This window comes from Giraffa tippelskirchi, chromosome 8 (genome assembly GCF_054371585.1).
Source record: "Giraffa tippelskirchi isolate mGirTip1 chromosome 8, T2T-mGirTip1v1.2.pri, whole genome shotgun sequence".
NCBI classification, from domain to species: domain Eukaryota; kingdom Metazoa; phylum Chordata; class Mammalia; order Artiodactyla; family Giraffidae; genus Giraffa; species Giraffa tippelskirchi.
In genome coordinates, this window is record NC_137282.1 from 60,514,195 (window position 1) to 60,532,062 (window position 17,868).

Sequence of the window (17,868 nt, forward strand, 5' to 3'; positions counted from 1 at the left end):
TTAAAAACTTAAAACAGTCTGTTATTGCTGATACATCCAATCATAGGATCATTTTCTGGCATTTCTGGTACTTCAGCACAGAACGTTTGACACACACTATTTCTGAGCGTCTAAAGGACAGCTGCAGACATTGATGCTAGACTAGACCACACATAAACGCTCAGTAAATCCTGAAGAGCCAGCGCCATCAGATGAGGTTCTTACTGCAGTGAGGAAAACTACACACTAGTTTTTAAAATACAGGCACACCTCATTTATCGTGTTTCCCTTTATCATGTTTTGCAGATTTTGTTTTTTACCACCTGAAGGTCTGTGGCACTTGTTCCCTTCATGTCTGTGTGTCCTGGGTTTAAAACTCTTGCAATATTTCAAACGATTTCATTATTATTACATTTGTCAAGGTGATCTGTGACCAGCGATCTTTGATGTTACTATTATAAGGGGATTGACTAGCTGAAAGTTCATGTGATGGTTAGCATTTTTTAGCAGGAAACTATTTTTTAATTAACATATGTACTTTTTTAGACATAATGCTATTGCACACTTAATAGCCCACAATATTATGTAAACACAGCTTCTGTATGCACTAAGAAACCAAAAAACTTGTGTGACTGATTTCATTTCAATAATCACTTTATTGCAGTGGTGATTTGAAAACAAACCTGCAGCAAATCTGAGGTCTGCCTGTGTAACTCAAGAGCCCCCCCTGTTTCTAGGATATCAACAACGTATATTTTGCAAAAGAACAAAAAAGGACGTAATAGAGGAAATTGTGAAATACTTAGAATTGAACAACATAAAAATGTTATAATTTAAAATGCGCAGATACACCTAGAATAGTACATAAAGTAAAATTTATATGTTACAATCCATTTTCATGAGGCAAGAGAGATTGAAAACAAATGATCTAATCAAAGAAAAAGTATGTTGAATTTATTACCTTAAATGGGGATTGATTTTAATGAAAAACACATGGGCAAAGTTAGCAACAGATAACAGATTGAGAGAATATATTTGCAATATCTAAGACCAACAAGGGACCCTATTATCTAGAATATGCAAGAAATGCCTATAAATCAAAATGAAAAGACACAATAGACAGGGAGGCAGAGAACACGAAGAGCCAGTTCACGGGCAGAGGCAACCCCGAGGCTAACAAGATGTGAAAAGATGCGCTGGCTCATTAATAATCGGAGAACTGAAAGTTAAAGGAGCAAGACCCCACTTGGCATCCCGCAAACTGACAAGTACGTGAAGGCTGGCTGGACGAGCACTGGTGGATAAGTAGGAAAGGGGAGCGGCTTGTTCTGAGGGGACCAGGGCCGCACGGAGCCCTTTGGACACGAAACCGGCTCTGCCGAGTTAAACTCAGCATATGTGCGTTGTCCAAGCCAGGCAGTTCTGTTCCCAAGAGCAGAGAGCAGAGACCACAGGGGACAGACAGTGGGTCCCCGTGGCGTCCGGTCTGCTGACAGAGCTGCAGGGAGTCTGAACGTGGACACTTCCGGGAAAGGTGAGGAAACTACTGCTGCCGACCGTGAGCAGGAGCGCTCAGAGATGACACGACCTGAATACTCTGTAATACAGAGAGAGCTTCAAAGTAGAATGAGATTTATAGCATTGTACCACCAGTATCATTTTTTTGGCATTTTTTTAAAGGAAGTAAAATATGTAACCTACAATTGACCATTTTAACCAGTCTTAACCAAGTACTACTCTGCGGCATTAAGCTCATTCAGGAACCCAGGCCACCGTCACCACCATCCATCTGCAGAGCCTCTGCGTCTTCCCACACTGGATCTCTGTATCCATCGGGGCTCAGTGGGACAGAATCCGCCTGCCAGTGCAGGAGACACAAGAGACCTGGGTTCAGTCCCTGGGTCGGGAAGATCCCCTGGAGGAGGAGATGGCACCCACTCCAGTATTCTTGCCTGGAGAATCCCACGGGCAGAGAGCCTGGGGGCTACAGTCCATGCTGTTGTTGTTCAGCTGCTCAGCCGTGTCCAACTCATTGCGACCCCGTGGACTGCAGCACACCAGGCTTCCCTGTCCTTCACCAACTCCCAGAGCTTGCTCAAACTCATTCCCATTGAGTCAGTGATGCCATCCAACCATCTCATCCTCTGTCAGCCCCTCTCCTGCCTTCAGTCTTTCCCAGCATCAGGGTCTTTTCCAGTGAGTCAGTTCTTCACATCAGGTGGCCAAAGTACTGGAGGTTCAGCATCAGCCCTTCCAGTGAATATTCAGGACTGATTTCCTTTAGGATGGACTGGTTTGATCTCCTTGCAGTCCAAGGGATTCTCAAGAGTCTACTCCAACACCACAGTTTAAAAGCATCAGTTCTTCAGCACTCAGCTTTCTTTATGGTCCAACTCTCACATCCATACATGACCACCGGAAAAACCATAGCTCTGACTAGACAGACCTTTGTCAGCAAAGTAATGCCTCTGCTTTTTAATATGCTGTCTAGGCTGGTCACAGCTTTTCTTCCAAGGAGCATGTGTCTTAATTTCATGGCTGCAGGCACCATCTGCAGTGATTTTGGAGCCCAAGAAAATAAAATGTGTCAGGGTTTTGTTTCCCCATCTATTTGCCGTGAAGTGATGGGAGTGGATGGCATAGGGTCACAAGAGTCCAGCATGGCAAGCAACTGAGTGTGCATACATCCATCAAATACCTATTTCCCTTCCTTTCTGTCCCCAGCTCCTGGCAACCACCCTTCCAATCTATGAATTTGAGTGTTTTAGAAACCTCATTACGTGGAATCACACAGTATTTATTATTTTGTGACTGGCCTGTTTAACTTAGCAGTGTCTTCAAGGTCCATCCATGTTGTAGCCTGTGTCAGAATTTCCTTCCTCGTCAAGACTGAATAATATTCCATTGTATGCAGAGAGTACATTGTGTTTATCCATCATCTGTTGACAGACTTTCAGGTTGCTTCCACCTTTTGGCTGTGGTGAATAGGCTGCTGTGAATAGGGGTTTACAAGTAGCTGTGTGAGTCTTTCAATTCTTTTGTGTACATACCCAGAAATGGAATTGCTGGATGGTATGGTAGCTCTAGGTTCAATTGTTGAAGGATTTCCACACTGTCTTCCCTGGAGCTTTGCCATCTGACTTCCCCACCAGCAATGCTGGTTAGCATTGGTTTAACATACAGACATGCCTGACCATAGTGCAAATCCATACATGCTCACAGGGCAATAGAGAGGTGCACATCTCACCCACTGCCAAGGTGTGACATGGGGGGTGCAAGTAGGAAAAGCAGACAGAGGGGAGATGCAACCAGGACATGGGGAGGGTCTTCCCCCGACAATTAGAGGTGTCGAGCGAGGAAGCAAGGAGCTGGCACAGTGCCACCTCTGACCGCCCCCCAGAGCTCCGAACCCAGGACCGGCTGTTTCAGCACTGCAGGAGCTTTCATGCTCTCTCGTCCTCTCTCTCTTTCTCTCCACGGCAAAAGCAATATCTAAGTAACAAATTATGCTGCTTGGATAACTTTCCATTTCTTCATTAGCATCTCTTGATTTTAAGAAATTGGATGGAGTCCGGCTAAGCAGATCTGGGATGTTCCCAGCAGTAAGATGCCGTCTGCCCTGCAGTCACGAGGGCACGAATCTCTCCTGGAAAGATGCTCCGTGCCTGGTCATCAGAATTCCACGCATTCCCATCAGAGGCAAAAAGTGCCCCGGAGAACCCCAACTCCGGAGAGTTACAAAGTGGGGTGTTTCATTACCCCTGCAAGAGTAAAAAGGCCCTCAGAAAAATGATCTAAAATAATTGTTTTTTACTTTTGCTTAGAAATTTCCAAACTCCATATACATGATCAGGTGATAAAAGCATTGTGGCAACCAGGATGGAAAAGGATAAAAGGCAAAGAAGCACCATTAAAATCATGAATGAAATAACGTATTTGGCAGCATCGCCTTCTTCTCAAGTCCTAAACTGCATCCCTGCTCCATATAACTGTGGCTTTGTGGGGGGTGGGGGTGGGGGAGACTGGGAAAGAGTTTATAAGTAGGGCTGGTGAAACTAATAATTTGTTTATGTGGAAATTTTTTTCCAGAACAGCGCACTGGGGAAACATCTCCAAAATGAAACTGCACAAAGGCAAAAGCAGCCCATTTGTGTTTTTTTGTTTTTTTTTTCCTGTCGCAGATGCATGTCAATCACAAATCACTGCCGTGTAAAAGAAAGTTCTGGAACCCACAGCACCTGGTGCTTGCTCCCTCACCCCCATCCCCACCAGCACAGCCATCTTCCCAGGGCACGTGGCTGGCATGGACATCTTGCGGGCCACACCTGGCCAGGAGGGCGAGAGAGAGCACCGTTCACCACCCGGAAGGGGAGAAGAGTTTTATCTGGAGCATCTCGGCGGGCTCGGATGGGAAGGTCAGGCCAGCCGGGGAGACCACACTGACCTGCTCTCGGGGGCTGCCCGCCTGCCTCCAGCCGAGGAGTGGATGGGCCTCTCAGGCTTGAAAGCCGTTCCCCTCCCATACAATAAACAGAGGAGCTGGAGCCGCGGATGTGGGAGAGGCAAGAGGAAGCCCATGAGTGATACTCAAGAGACCCTTTCTCACTGCTTGGCTTTCAGGGCCCCTGTGATGCCAGAAATCTTACCAGTGCATGCAGATCAGGCCTCACAGGGCAAATCACAGGAGCTTGCAGTGACAGGGCTGACGGCCAGACTGGCACCCAGGGCAGGCCCCAGGGCCGAGCTCTCCAGCATGGTCCAAGCACGAAGGTAGGACAGCACTCTGCAGGGCCAGTCCAGCTCACCATCTCCCAGCCCCCGGATCACTCAGCCAGAGACGGAGTAACGTCCAAGGGCCTCCAGCCGGTTCAGTTCAGTTCAGTTGCTCAGTCGTGTCCGACTCTTTGTTACCCCGTGGACTGCAGCATGCCAGGCCTCCCTGTCCATCACCAACTCCCAGAGTTTACTCAGACTCATGTCCATCGAGTTGGTGATGCTTTCTAACCATCTCATTCTCTGTCATCCCCTTCTCCTCAAACTTTCAATCTTTCCCAGCATCAGGGTCTTTTCAAATGAGTCCTTCACATCAGGTGGCCAAAGTATTGGAGTTTCAGCTTCAACATCAATCCTTCCGATGAACATTCAGGACTGATTTCCTTTAGGATGAACTGGTTGGATCTCCTTGCAGTCCAAGGGACTCTCAAGAGTCTTCTCCAGCACCACAGTTCAAAAGCATCAATTCCTTGGTGCTCAGCTTTCTTCACCGTCCAGCTCTCACATCCACACATGACTACTTACTCCAGCTGGTAAGGGCAAACAAAACAGTAAGAAAGAGCCACAAGACAGGCACAATGAATCGTGGAGAAAACACACATTTTTTTGCTGGGAACCAAGAAATGACTAAGTAAGAAATGATAAGACCTGTGAATGGAAGTGGAGTTTTCTGGTCTTTTTTCTAATACCCTTCTTTCCAGGAAACATAACAAAACCTCATGAGGCATTTTTCTCCCCCAAGAACAAAAGTTTTTACTTCTCTTTTTTTTCTTGTGATGAAAACTTTTTTTAAAAAAATTTTATTGGCATATAGTTGACTTACACTGTTGTGTTAGTTTCTGCTGTACAGCATAGTGAATCACTTATGCATTATTATACTCATTTTTTTAAGATTATTTTCCTATATAGATCATTAAAGTACTGAGTAGAGTTCCCTGTGCTATAGAGTAGGTTCATGAGGCATTTTTATTTTTATTTTTTTTATTTATTTTATTTTTTTTTATAGGCTATTACAATACTTTGCTTCATTGAAGACTTTTCTTTTTTTTTTTTTATAAATTTATTTATTTTAGTTGGGGGCTAATTACTTTACAATATTGTAATAGTTTTTGCCATATATTGACATGAATCAGCCATGGGTTTACATGTGTTCCCCTTCCTGGACCCCCCCACCCACCTCCCTCCCCATCCCATCCCTCTGGGTCATCCCATTGCCCTGGCCATGAGCCCTTGTCTCATGCATCGAATATGGAATGGTGTTCTGTTTCACATATGATAATATACATGTTTCAATGCTATTCTCCCAGAACGTCCCACCCTCACCTTCTCCCTCAGAGTCCATAAAATTGTTCTATGCATCTGTGTCTCTTATTCTGTCTCGCATATAGGGTTATCGTTACCATCTTTCAAATTCCATATATATGCATTAGTATACTGTATTGGTGTTTTTCTTTCTGGCTTACTTCACTCTGTATAATGGGCTCCAGTTTCATCCATCTCAGTAGAACCGATTCAAATGTATTTTTTTAATGGCTGAGTAATATTCCATTGTGTATATGTACCACAGCTTCCTTATCCATTCGTCTGCTGATGGACATCTAGGTTGCTTCCATGTCCTGGCTATTGTAAACAGTGCTGCGATGAACATTGGGGTACACGTGTCTCTTTCAATTCTGGTTTCCTCGGTGTACATGCCCAGCAGTGGGATTGCTGGGTCATATGGCAGTTCTATTCCCAGTTTTTTAAGGAATCTCCACACTGTTCTCCATAGTGGCTGTACTAGTTTGCATTCCCACCAACAATGTAAGAGGGTTTCCTTTTCTCCACACCCTCTCCAGCATTTATTGCTTGTAGACTTTTGCATAGCAGCCATTCTGACTGGTGTGAAATGATACCTCATTGTGGTTTTGATTTGCATTTCTCTAATAATGAGTGATGTTGAGCATCTTTTCATGTGTTTGTTAGCCATCTGTATGTCTTCTTTGGAGAAATGTCTGTTTAGTTCTTTGGCCCATTTTTTGATTGGGTCATTTATTTTTCTGGAATTCAGCTGCAGAAGTTGCTTGTCTATTTTTGAGATTAATTGTTTGTCTGTTGCTTCGTTTGCTATTATTTTCTCCCATTCTGAAGGCTGTCTTTTCACCTTGCTTATAGTTTCCTTTGTTGTGCAAAAGCTTTTAATTTTAATTAGGTCCCATTTGTTTATTTTTGCTTTTATTTCCAATATTATGGGAGGTGGGTCATGGAGGATCCTGCTGTGATTTATGTCGGAGAGTGTTTTACCTATGTTTTCCTCTAGGAGTTTTATAGTTTCTGGTCTTACGTTTAGATCTTTAATCCATTTTGAGTTTATTTTTGTGTACGGTGTTAGGAAGTGTTCTAGTTTCATTCTTTTACAAGTGGTTGACCAGTTTTCCCAGCACCACTTGTTAAAGAGATTATCTTTTCTCCATTATATATTCTTGCCTCCTTTGTCGAAGATAAGGTGTCCATATGTGCATGGGTTTATCTCTGGGCTTTCTATTTTGTTCCATTGATCTATATTTCTATCTTTGTGCCAGTACCATACTGTCTTGATGACTGTGGCTTTGTAGTAGAGCCTGAAGTCAGGCAGGTTGATTCCTCCAGTTCCATTCTTCTTCCTCAAGATTGCTTTGGCTATTCGAGGTTTCTTATATTTCCATACAAATTGTGAGATGATTTGTTCTAGTTCTGTGAAAAATACCATTGGTAGCTTGATAGGGATTGCATTGAATCTATAGATTGCTTTGGGTAGTATACTCATTTTCACTATATTAATTCTTCCAATCCATGAACACGGTATATTTCTCCATCTGTTTGTGTCCTCTTTGATTTCTTTCATCAGTGTTTTATAGTTTTCTATATATAAGTCTTTTGTTTCTTTAGGTAGATATATTCCTAAATATTTTATTCTTTTTGTTGCAATGGTGAATGGTATTGTTTCCTTAATTTCTCTTTCTGTTTTCTCATTATTGGAGTATAGGAATGCAAGGGATTTCTGTGTGTTAATTTTATATCCTGCAACTTTACTATATTCATTGATTAACTCTAGTAATTTTCTAGTAGAGTCTTTAGGGTTTTCTATGTAGAGGATCATGTCATCTGCAAACAGTGAGAGTTTTACTTCTTCTTTTCCTATCTGTATTCCTTTTATTTCTTTTTCCGCTCTGATTGCTGTGGCCAAAACTTCCAAAACTATGTTGAATAGTAGTGGTGAAAGTGGGCATCCTTGCCTTGTTCCTGACTTTAGGGGAAATGCTTTCAATTTTTCACCATTGAGGATAATGTTTGCTGTGGGTTTGTCATATATAGCTTTTATTATGTTGAGATATGTTCCTTCTATTCCTGCTTTCTGGAGGGTTTTTATCATCAATGGATGCTGAATTTTGTCAAAGGCTTTTTCTGCATCTATTGAGATAACCATATGGTTTTTTTCTTTCAATTTGTTAATGTGGTGTATTACATTGATTGATTTGCGGATGTTAAAAAAACCTTGCATTCCTGGGATAAAGCCCACTTGGTCATGATGTATGATCTTTTTAATATGATGTTGGATTCTGTTTGCTAGAATTTTATTAAGGATTTTTGCATCTATGTTCATCAGCGATATTGGCCTGTAGTTTTCCTTTTTTGTGACATCTTTGTCTGGTTTTGGAATTAGGGTGATGGTGGCCTCATAGAATGAGTTTGGAAGTTTACCATCTTCTGCAATTTTCTGGAAGAGTTTGAGTAGTCATGAGGCATTTTTAATTAAGAAATGTGCTGCTTTACATGTAGTAAAAATTCAAGTAATAAAAATGTTTAGAAGAGCTAGATTTTCTGACTAATGAATTAACCGATCAACTGAGGGTTAAGCAGAATCTTTTTTTTTTGTATCAATCTTATTGTTGGAAAACTTTCCAAAGCAGATACACTTATTTCCTTGACTTTTTAAGCAATAAAGTATCCAAGAGAAATGTTTGAGATATTTCCAGGGATCCACTTGTTTCTTAAAAGATGCGCTGAGTATCCTCTCTGTGGTAGGTGCTCTCATAAGGCACTGAAGACATGAAAATAAGCAGTTTCCTTAACAGCACAAAATGAGAGTTTGAATTTTAACCTCACAAGACAGTCTCTGCTCTCTAACCAGATAATTTGACTCCTTGACGCTTGACGTTAGGATCCATACACTTGAGTATATCCCTTCAGTTTTACTTTATCATTATTATTTAGTTATTTATTATTTATTATTAATTATTTATTATTTTATTTAGTTGCCCATGCAGCTTCCCGCATAGCTCAGTCGGTAAAGAATCTGCCTGCAGTGCAGGAGACCTGAATTCTATCCCTGGGTGGGGAAGAATCCCTGGAGAAGAAAATGGCAACCCACTCCAGTATTTTTGCCCGGAGAATCCCATGGACAGGGGAGCCTAGTGGGCTACAGTCCATGGGGTCGCAAGAGTCGGACACAACTTAGTGACCACACCACCACCACCAGTTTCCCATGGGGTTGCACAGAGTCGGACTGACTGAAGTAGCTTAGCACACGTGCGTCAGAGAAAAAGCCTCCTAGACATGCTGTGGCGTGAGCGCTTTCTTAACTAGGTTCGACTTGACGCCATCGCAGTAGCTGCTAAAGCAGTCCTTGGTGTCCGGCGCTGAGGCGGAGGTCCCCGGGCTGACGGCTGAGGTTGAAAGAGGGATGGGAAGCGGGAGCTGCCCCAGTGGGCTGGCCCTCCCAGAGCCCGTGAGAAAGCGGCTTGAACCTGTCCCTACTCCCCGCAGAAGCCTCAGGGGCCAGTCTCCATCCACAGGCCTCCAGCCTGGGGGACCTGCGCTCATCCAGACGCGTCCCTCTCTCCGAACCTGCCCCCCTTAGCTCCTCACCGAGGTCACCAGCCGCCCCAACTCCGTCAGCACCCGGGGAGGACCACTGCTGGCTAACGGCCCCCGCCATGGGGCCTGGACGTCAAGAGCCCTAACTGCGTCCACGGCCCACCGCGCACAAAGCTCGTGGCGCCGGGTCCTCACGCGGCGTGAGGGTGGGGGCCCAAGGCTGGGGGGGTGGCCTCAGACCCGCCGCCGCATGGCGCGCGGGTTCAGCCTGGGGGGCGACCTCTAACCCTTTTTTTGCCCGCGGTGTTATTCCTCCCCACATTCCCACAGAACGTGTCCCTTTCTTGGGAAGAAACGCCTCATTTCAAGAGCAAAAATCTCACCAAACCAAACCAAACAAAAAAGTGTTCATGCGCCATTGTGCATACCTAAGCCCCAGGATTAAAATTCAAGTGTTAGGTTGAGAGTCAGAGATCCGTTGAGTCACTGGCTTCAGCAAACACAGCTTTCTTACGGTGTAGACTGCTGGAAGTGGAAGAGACGCAGGGCCCTATGATTGGTGTTTACATTAAAACCCGGGGAGCGCAGGGGTAAGCCCTCCTCTCCTCGCTGAGGCTCAGGCTAACCCAGGCCCTGGCCACACTCACTTGATGGGTTTAAAGGGCTTTAAGTGAAGTGCAGTTTATATTGAATTTCTTTGTTTCTTGGTTTGAAGGTCCCTGAAGACGTGGCAACTACAAAGCAGCCCTGAAGAGCAAGAATGTTGGAACAGATGTTATTTAGGCATTTCCACATAATAAAGATTTCTAATAATCCCCAATGCCCAATTATCCCCACACTTATGCCAGAGTCTCCACTCCATGAATGATAAATGCAAGCAATATTGACTGGAATAAAACCGCAATTATTTAGAACACAGGTGATGCCCATCAAAAGGAGACATCTAAACAATTGATGACCGCATTTTTTCAGACCCAGATTAGCCAATAGCCCAACTTTGTACTTAACATAGAACCAATTAGTCAAGTAATAATTGCATGATAAAGGCTATGCTCTCTGAGGGGGGGTGGAAATCTGATATTTTCTACAGATGCATCAAACTATATCACGATATTTTACAGGGAACAGTGTTTGTTTCCATCCTTTGCGCTAACCAGAAAATAATGATATACAGTTTTGGGGAAAAAAATGTCGTCTTTGCACAAGTACTTTTGTTTTTTATGCTAGAGGTCAAAGGTAATTGCAGGTGTGGTCAGAAATGGAAGATGCCCCACTGGTTTTTCATTTTTAATAGTGAAAGTGCAACTGCAATCCAGAGGTAGCTTCTGATAAATTCCAGCTTGGAAAATAACTTTAGATGAAACAAAGAAAACAGATTTCTCCACTTCCTCTAATAAACTTCCAAGACTTACACTTAACTCTGGGCCTTGGTATTAGTATAAAGTCCCAATTAATCAGAACTTGGAAGACCAAGCCAAGCCTAGTTTAAGAATTCAATATTTTCATACCAAAAGCAAGCAAAAACATCTACTGTATACAAATTATGCATATTTTAAAAGGAGACAAATAACTTTTGGTGTCAAAAAAGCAGGTCTGATGGTTGAAGCTACCAACATCGGAGCCATGACTCCTTCTGGAAGACACATGATAGAATTAAATGAGAAGAGAGAAATTAATAACCCTTCGTGTCCACTGCCTGCATAAAAGGACGGAGGCATGAAGGGAAGTGCCTCTCGGAATTCACCACCCAAGAAGGGGTTGGGAGGAAAAGAGAACCGAAAGAGACGTGGACACAGCTTTGGTGGAAGATGCCACAAAGGGCTGCTTCGTCTTCAAGGAGTTGCAGGAGGAGCTCCCAGCCCAGCCCAAGATGTTCCCCTGGGGTGTCATCAGCAACCACAGATGCAGCCTGAGGGCCCCGCCCTCAGTCTCCCAATCCATCCCTGTCCACCACACTTCCACCCTGGGAACCATAAATCTAAGTCTGTGAGTCTGTTTCTATTTTGTAAATAAGTTCATTTGCATCATTTTTTATTATGCCTATAAGCAATATTCTATGATATCTGTATTTCTCTTTCTGACCTACTTCACTTGGTATGATCATCTCTAGGTCCATCCATGTTGCTACAAATAGCGTTATTTCATTCTTTTTTATGGCTGAGTAATATTCCATTGTATGCATGTACCACATCTTCTTCATCCATTCATTTGACGATGGACACTTAGGTTGCTTCCACGTCTTGGCTATTGTGAACAGCACTGCCATGAACATTGTGGCACATGTATCCTTTCAGACCATGTTTTTTCCAGATATATACCCAGGGGTGGGATCGCTGGGTTATATTCTATTTTTAGTTTTTTAAGGACCCTCCGTACTGTTCTCCATAGTGGCTATACCGACTTACATTTCCACTAGTGGTGTCAAAGTGTTTCCTTTCTTCCACACCATCTCCAGCATTCCCTGTTTGTAGACTTTCTGCTGATGGCCATTCTGGCTGGTGTGAGGTGATACCTCATCATAGTTTTGATCTGCATTTCTCTAATAATTAGTGATGTCAAGCATCTTTTCATGTGTCTGTGGTCATATGTATATCTTCTTTGGATAGATGTCTACTTAGGTCTTCTGCCCATTTTTTTGATTGGGCTGTTTATTTTTTGGATATGGAGCCACACGAGCTAAACACCTTTAATTTTTAAGAGACATACAATCTTGTGAAACTCATTTCATGGTGGCAGGGAAGTTTCTACAAACCTCTAAGCAGCCTCATTCATTTCTGTGCCCAATCCCTCCCTCAGACAGCAGAATCACCAAGGACCAACTCCCTTCTCTCCATCACTTTACAGCCTTTTTTACCACCTCACATTCAATGGCAGCAACCTCTAGATTTCATCTGCTAGTGAAGCTGTCAGTATCAAACACACACAAAACCAAACTGCCGTTGCAGTGAAAAGCATCACTCTCAGGCTAAACATATTCAATGAAATCCTGTATTTCTGGAACCCAAAAGACTGCTCTCTAGGAAGAATTTGAGTTTTACAAAAGCCTTATTTTATATTCAACACAAAATGTCACTTATAAAAAAATCACAAAATAAAACATGCTTTATATAGCAACCCCACCTTTGAAAAAACAAAACTGAAATAGATCTTGGAGACGATCCCACTTAAAAGGAAGGGATGAGGGATGAGTGGTTCAGAACAGGTGGCAACTTGCTCAAGACTGCACAGCCAGCAAGCGCAGAGCCAGGGCTTGGACAGAAATGCAACAAGGGTGCTGCAGAGGCGCTTGCAAATAGAGAATGCACTGCTTTTTCCGCCTGGCGAAAAAGTGCCTCATTTTACCATCAGTAGTTACAAGGGGATGAGAAAGACAAAGCAAAAGCCAGTAACACTTTGCCCTCAGCTCTGCAGAGGCTACCTGGCTAAGCCTGACTAAAGGGAAGAGGCTTATCATTATAATATGCGATTCTTTAATCCCTCCATTAACTGTGACTTCACTCTTAATTCTGGATGAGCAAATGGCTGTAATGTTGCAATATCTAAGTTTGAAGGCTCTCAATAGATATTTATTAAATTAATGCAGCTCAAAATTCCCCTTTACGGCTTTCCTTTACTTCCTTTGATCACAAAGTTATAAATATACACCAGTGTAGAAAATTTTTAAAGCATAGCAATACATGTGAATCTTGAATAAACCCTATTCACTTTTGACACATGTTTTTTTTCTCAAGGTTTCTCTAAGTACTTTTTAATCTGATATGTGTAACTCACTTGAAACCACAATATATCTATGTTATCTTACATGTTCAAACATTCTTTAAAAACACAATTTCAGTGACTTCATGGTAATTTATCAAATTTATGTGCCCTAACTTAATTAATCACTTTTTTTAGTTTAGTTTATTCTCAGTCTTTCTCTACTGTAAATAACACTGCAGTGAACATCTTTGTACAAAATATTGTACAACCAATATTCTTTAGAAGTGTCAAGTTTTGGAAGACAAGGACTGAGGGTCTGACACAGATTTGTGAGCTAAGCAAGTATAACAAATGGAACTTGGAATCCTGGACTGGGTGCTGGAGCACAAATAGGGTTTCAGTGGAAAACTGGCAAAATTTGAATAAGATCTATAGTTTAATTAAAGGTACTGTAGCCATGCTAATTCCCTGATTTTGATGACTTTGTTAATACTATGGCTGTGTGAATGCTTAAGTCAAAGGTATCTGGGTATATGAACTATGGAACTTCTGTACTATTTTCACAACTTTTATGCAGTCTAAAATTAATGCAAAGTGAAAATTTTAAAGTCATAAGAAAGTGGCCCTGAGCTGATAGTGCAGTCAAGATTGTGTCTGGAGTCATGAGTTCCTCTGGAGAAATACACCTTAAAAGCCTCAAGAATTTCCACAAACCTCTAAGGATGATGAGTTCACAATTCAAAAAAAATAAAAACAAAAATCAGAAGACATATGAGGAAATAAGATACTATGAGCCAGACTCAGCAAAAAGAAACAGAACCAACAAACATACATTTCCCAAAGTCTTCAAATGATTAAATTACCAGAGTATATAGCAATGACATTTAATAAGGGAAAAAGAGAGCATATTAAAAGGTGAAAGGGACTTCCCTGGCAGCCTAGTGGTTAAGACTTTGTCTTCCAATGCAGGGGATACAGGTCCCATCCCTGGCTGGGGAGCTAGGATCTCACAAGCTTCATGGCCAAAACCCAAAACATAGAAGAGATATAATGATACTAAAGTAAGGAGAAAGGCAATCCTAGTGCATAATTCACCCATAATGGATAAAATGTTTAATTCACCAGGGAGATATAGAAATTCTAATCTTGCATAAACTTAATTTTAGATCTCCAAAATAAGGCCAAAAAAGTTGAATAAGTCAAATTGAAGTTTCTATCATTATAATGAGAGATTATAATATACCTTTGCTAGCAATTGAAAAATCAAATTAAATCCGACCGCAAAAGTTCAGTATGGATACAACTTGAACAGCAAATTAGATTTGAGCAGCGTAACCTGTTAGTCATGGGCTACCCAGCAAATACCAAGCATTTCTAAGAGCGATGCTGAACAAAGGCTCGGGCTGAAGAAGATCTTGGTGTCCAGCAAGCAGCACTTAGCCTCAGTTATAAAAAACTTGTGGAACTGGCAGTGGGTTCCAGTAGACCTTTGGGATAGAATAGAGAGTCCAGAAAGAGTTCTGCACACATACGGGGAAGAAATATGACCGATGTGCCTTTACTCATCAGTAGATTTATCAACTATTTAATAAGATGTTGCCAAAGCAGTTACTCATGTGGAGTAACTAATCACAATAAAAAATCAATTACGGATGACATAAAGTTGAAACCAAAAAAATTTAGGGACAAAATAGAATATCTTCATGACCTTAGTGTAGGAAACGATGTTTTAATTAAGAGAAAAAAAATAATTGACATTTTAGAAGAAAAAATAGATCAATTAGGTTATGTTAAAATGGACAACTTCTGCAAAGCTCTATGCAAAACATGAGAGAATGGTGCCCAAAACTGACTGAAGATATTTACAACATATACAACTAAATGTCAGTGCCTGAATTTTGTAAGATTAGATACTGAATATAAACTCATTCAATGAAACAAAGAAGTAAAAGAAAAATAAGCAAAAGATGTGAATAGGCACATCTTCACACAAGAGATTTTTTTAAAAAATGAATATACAAAAAGATAGTCAACACTGCTGCTGCTGCTGCTGCTAAGTCGCTTCAGTCGTGTCTGACTCTGTGCGACCCCATAGATGGCAGCCCACTAGGCTCCCCTGTCCCTGGAATTCTCCAGGCAAGAACACTGGAGTGGGTTGCCATGTCCTTCTCCAGTGCATGAAAGTGAAAAGTGAAAGTGAAGTCGCTCAGTTGTGTCCGACTCTTAGCGACCCCATGGACTGCAACCCACCAGGCTCCTCCATCCATGGGATTTTCCAGGCAAGAGTACTGGAGTGGGGTGCCATTGCCTTCTCTGAATCAACACTAGGGAAAAACAAAGTAAACCCTCCAAGAGAACCATTTACACAATCATCAGATGTGAACAACTAACATATCAGCTAATAGCAAGTACTGGCAAGGATCGTGTAGTAATGGAAACCCTCCACGGGGGGCATCTGGACACAAACACTTTCAGTGACACCAGGGGGGATCCAGCCATTCAGTACATCCACTCCTGGTCATATAATCCCTAGAGAAACTCTTATATCTGCTTCAGGGGACGTGCACAAGGAGGTCTCTAGAAGAATGTTTGTTGCAAGAAAAACGAAAACATGTCCAACGTCAAAGGACAAAAGGATGGATAAACTGCAGCTTTGCATACAGAGTGAAAAAGACCGACCTGCAGCCCGTACCAGCAGAGCTCAGCATCTGAAACATAAGGGTGAATGAGAAAGGCAGCCAAGAGACTAAATAAAATGGACTTTTATTTTCACAGTGTAAAAATATGCAGAAGTAAACAGGATGTGGTTAAGGTGACATCCACATGGGCTAGGACTACAGGAACCCCAAGAATTACAACCACAAAGCTCAAACTGGAAACTGGGATGTGGGCAAAGTAGGAGAAGGAATTCAGGAACCATCAATGGTGTTGGTTTTCCTATTTCTTAAACTGCAATATGGGCCCAAAGGTGTTTATTTTACTCCCACTTCTTTGCATTATATTTAATCTTTTGACTATATGCTACGTTTCAGTAAAGAAGTTAACAAAAAAGACATCCCCTTTATGGGTATGGAGCTCAACACTGTGAGAGGAACAGAAAAACAGAAGTAAAATAATTATGAACTACGGTTCCTCTCAAGATGCTGTAAAGAAGTGAAGAGAAAAAAAAAAAAAGCGAAAGTGTTAGACCCTTGGTCAAGTCAGACTCTTTGAGACCCCATGGACTGTATAGCCCACCAGGCTCCTCTGTCCATGGGATTCTCCAGCCAAGAATACTGGAGTGGGTTGCCATTCCCTTCTCCAGGGGATCTTCCTGACTGAGGGATCTATCCCCAGTCTCCCGTGTTGCAGGGAGATTCTTTACTATCTGAGCCACCGAGGAAGCCCGATCACGTCAGAAAAGAAAAACTAGCTCAGCTGAAAGAGTTTAAAAATGAATTTCTCAGTAGTAGTCCAGGTTAAAGAGAGATCCACACGGGCTGGAGAAAGCCAGGCATGGTATGAAGGGCTGAGCATAGCAGGGGTGCGGACATGGGGCTGTGATTCTGAACAAACACCACCCCAGCCCAGGGCTGTTAATCGAGAAAGAGGCTCCTGGGCTCCTGGTGCTGAAGACCCCAGGACAGGGGTGGCCAGGATTCTCCCCGTGCTTTTGGGGAGACAGGTCTGTCCAGGCGCTCTACTCCTAACCCAGACTGAGCCTGGCTCAGCGGTGTGCGAGGGGCCCATTCCCAGATGGAAAGAAGTATGAAGCCATTTGATGGAGGAAAACTAGATCTGAGAAGAAGGGGAGACTTTTTTTCAGGACAGCTGACAGTTTGTCAGCCTCATGACATTTTGTTAGCACAGATTTCCCCCAGCATGCTGTGCTGAGGTGATGGTTGGGTTTTCAAAAGTCTCAAGGTTGCACAGGGCCGACTATTTATAGGGTGGCTCTAACCGGTTCCAGCAAAGCCAAATGAGAGCGTTGGTCTAATCTTTTTGCCCTGTATTTCCTCCTGCGACCTGAGGTCTACTGGTGAAAATCTATTAAAAGTTTTCCAGACAATCAAAAAAAGTAGACATTTCAACTTGGTCAAAATTGAAACCCAGAGGGATAGCTTCAATTTCCGATGAGCTAGGAGTGACAGAGCACCGCCTCGCAGCTGAGCTGCCCGGACGTCAGCCTTTCTGCACGGCAGCCCTGGTGAGCACACTCACCAGGCATCTCAAGGCAGCAAGCCCTAGATGGACGTGCATCCAAGACAGGTGTGGGTCTAGCACAGAGGGGCCCCGATGAGCAGGTTACCCACGTCTGGATGCCGGATCCTCTTCCTCCTTCCAGGTCCACACCAGGGGCTGATCTCACCTGTAGGCTCGAGTGACAGGGACACAGAACAGCACTCTGAAGGCTGAAGCGCCGTCAGACTCTGTCCTCGGTCTTGGAAAAACTCTTACGGCGCAAACCTCCTCCTGCATTTCAGGTAACAGCTACGTGGAATGCAGGGGAAGTTTCACACAATAGAAACTCTCTGAAATCTGAAGGCTGACTTCCATGAACAACAGATCTTGGTAACAGCATGCGTGTTAGTCGCTCAGTCA

At 42.9% G+C, this 17,868-nt stretch overlaps 1 protein-coding gene across 15 annotated transcripts in view; it reads right to left on the minus strand.

Annotated features, from left to right (window-relative positions):
* The window catches only part of LOC145516623 (uncharacterized), a 32,881-nt gene extending 23,123 nt beyond the window's left edge, over nt 1-9,758 (minus strand). For 9 of the 15 annotated variants that reach the window (XR_014061559.1, XR_014061562.1, XR_014061565.1 and 6 more), the window contains exon 1: nt 9,640-9,758. Coding sequence is in view for 4 of the 15 variants with exons in the window: in XM_081517999.1 (XP_081374125.1) it covers nt 9,640-9,709 (70 nt within the window). In the remaining 11 variants the exon portion in view is untranslated. Of the gene's footprint in view, nt 1-4,625; nt 5,283-9,639 lie in introns of those variants that run through there. The other 6 variants (XR_014061567.1, XM_081518001.1, XR_014061563.1 and 3 more) reach the window with 4 other exon arrangements.
* Nucleotides 9,759-17,868: the final 8,110 nt, after the last annotated feature.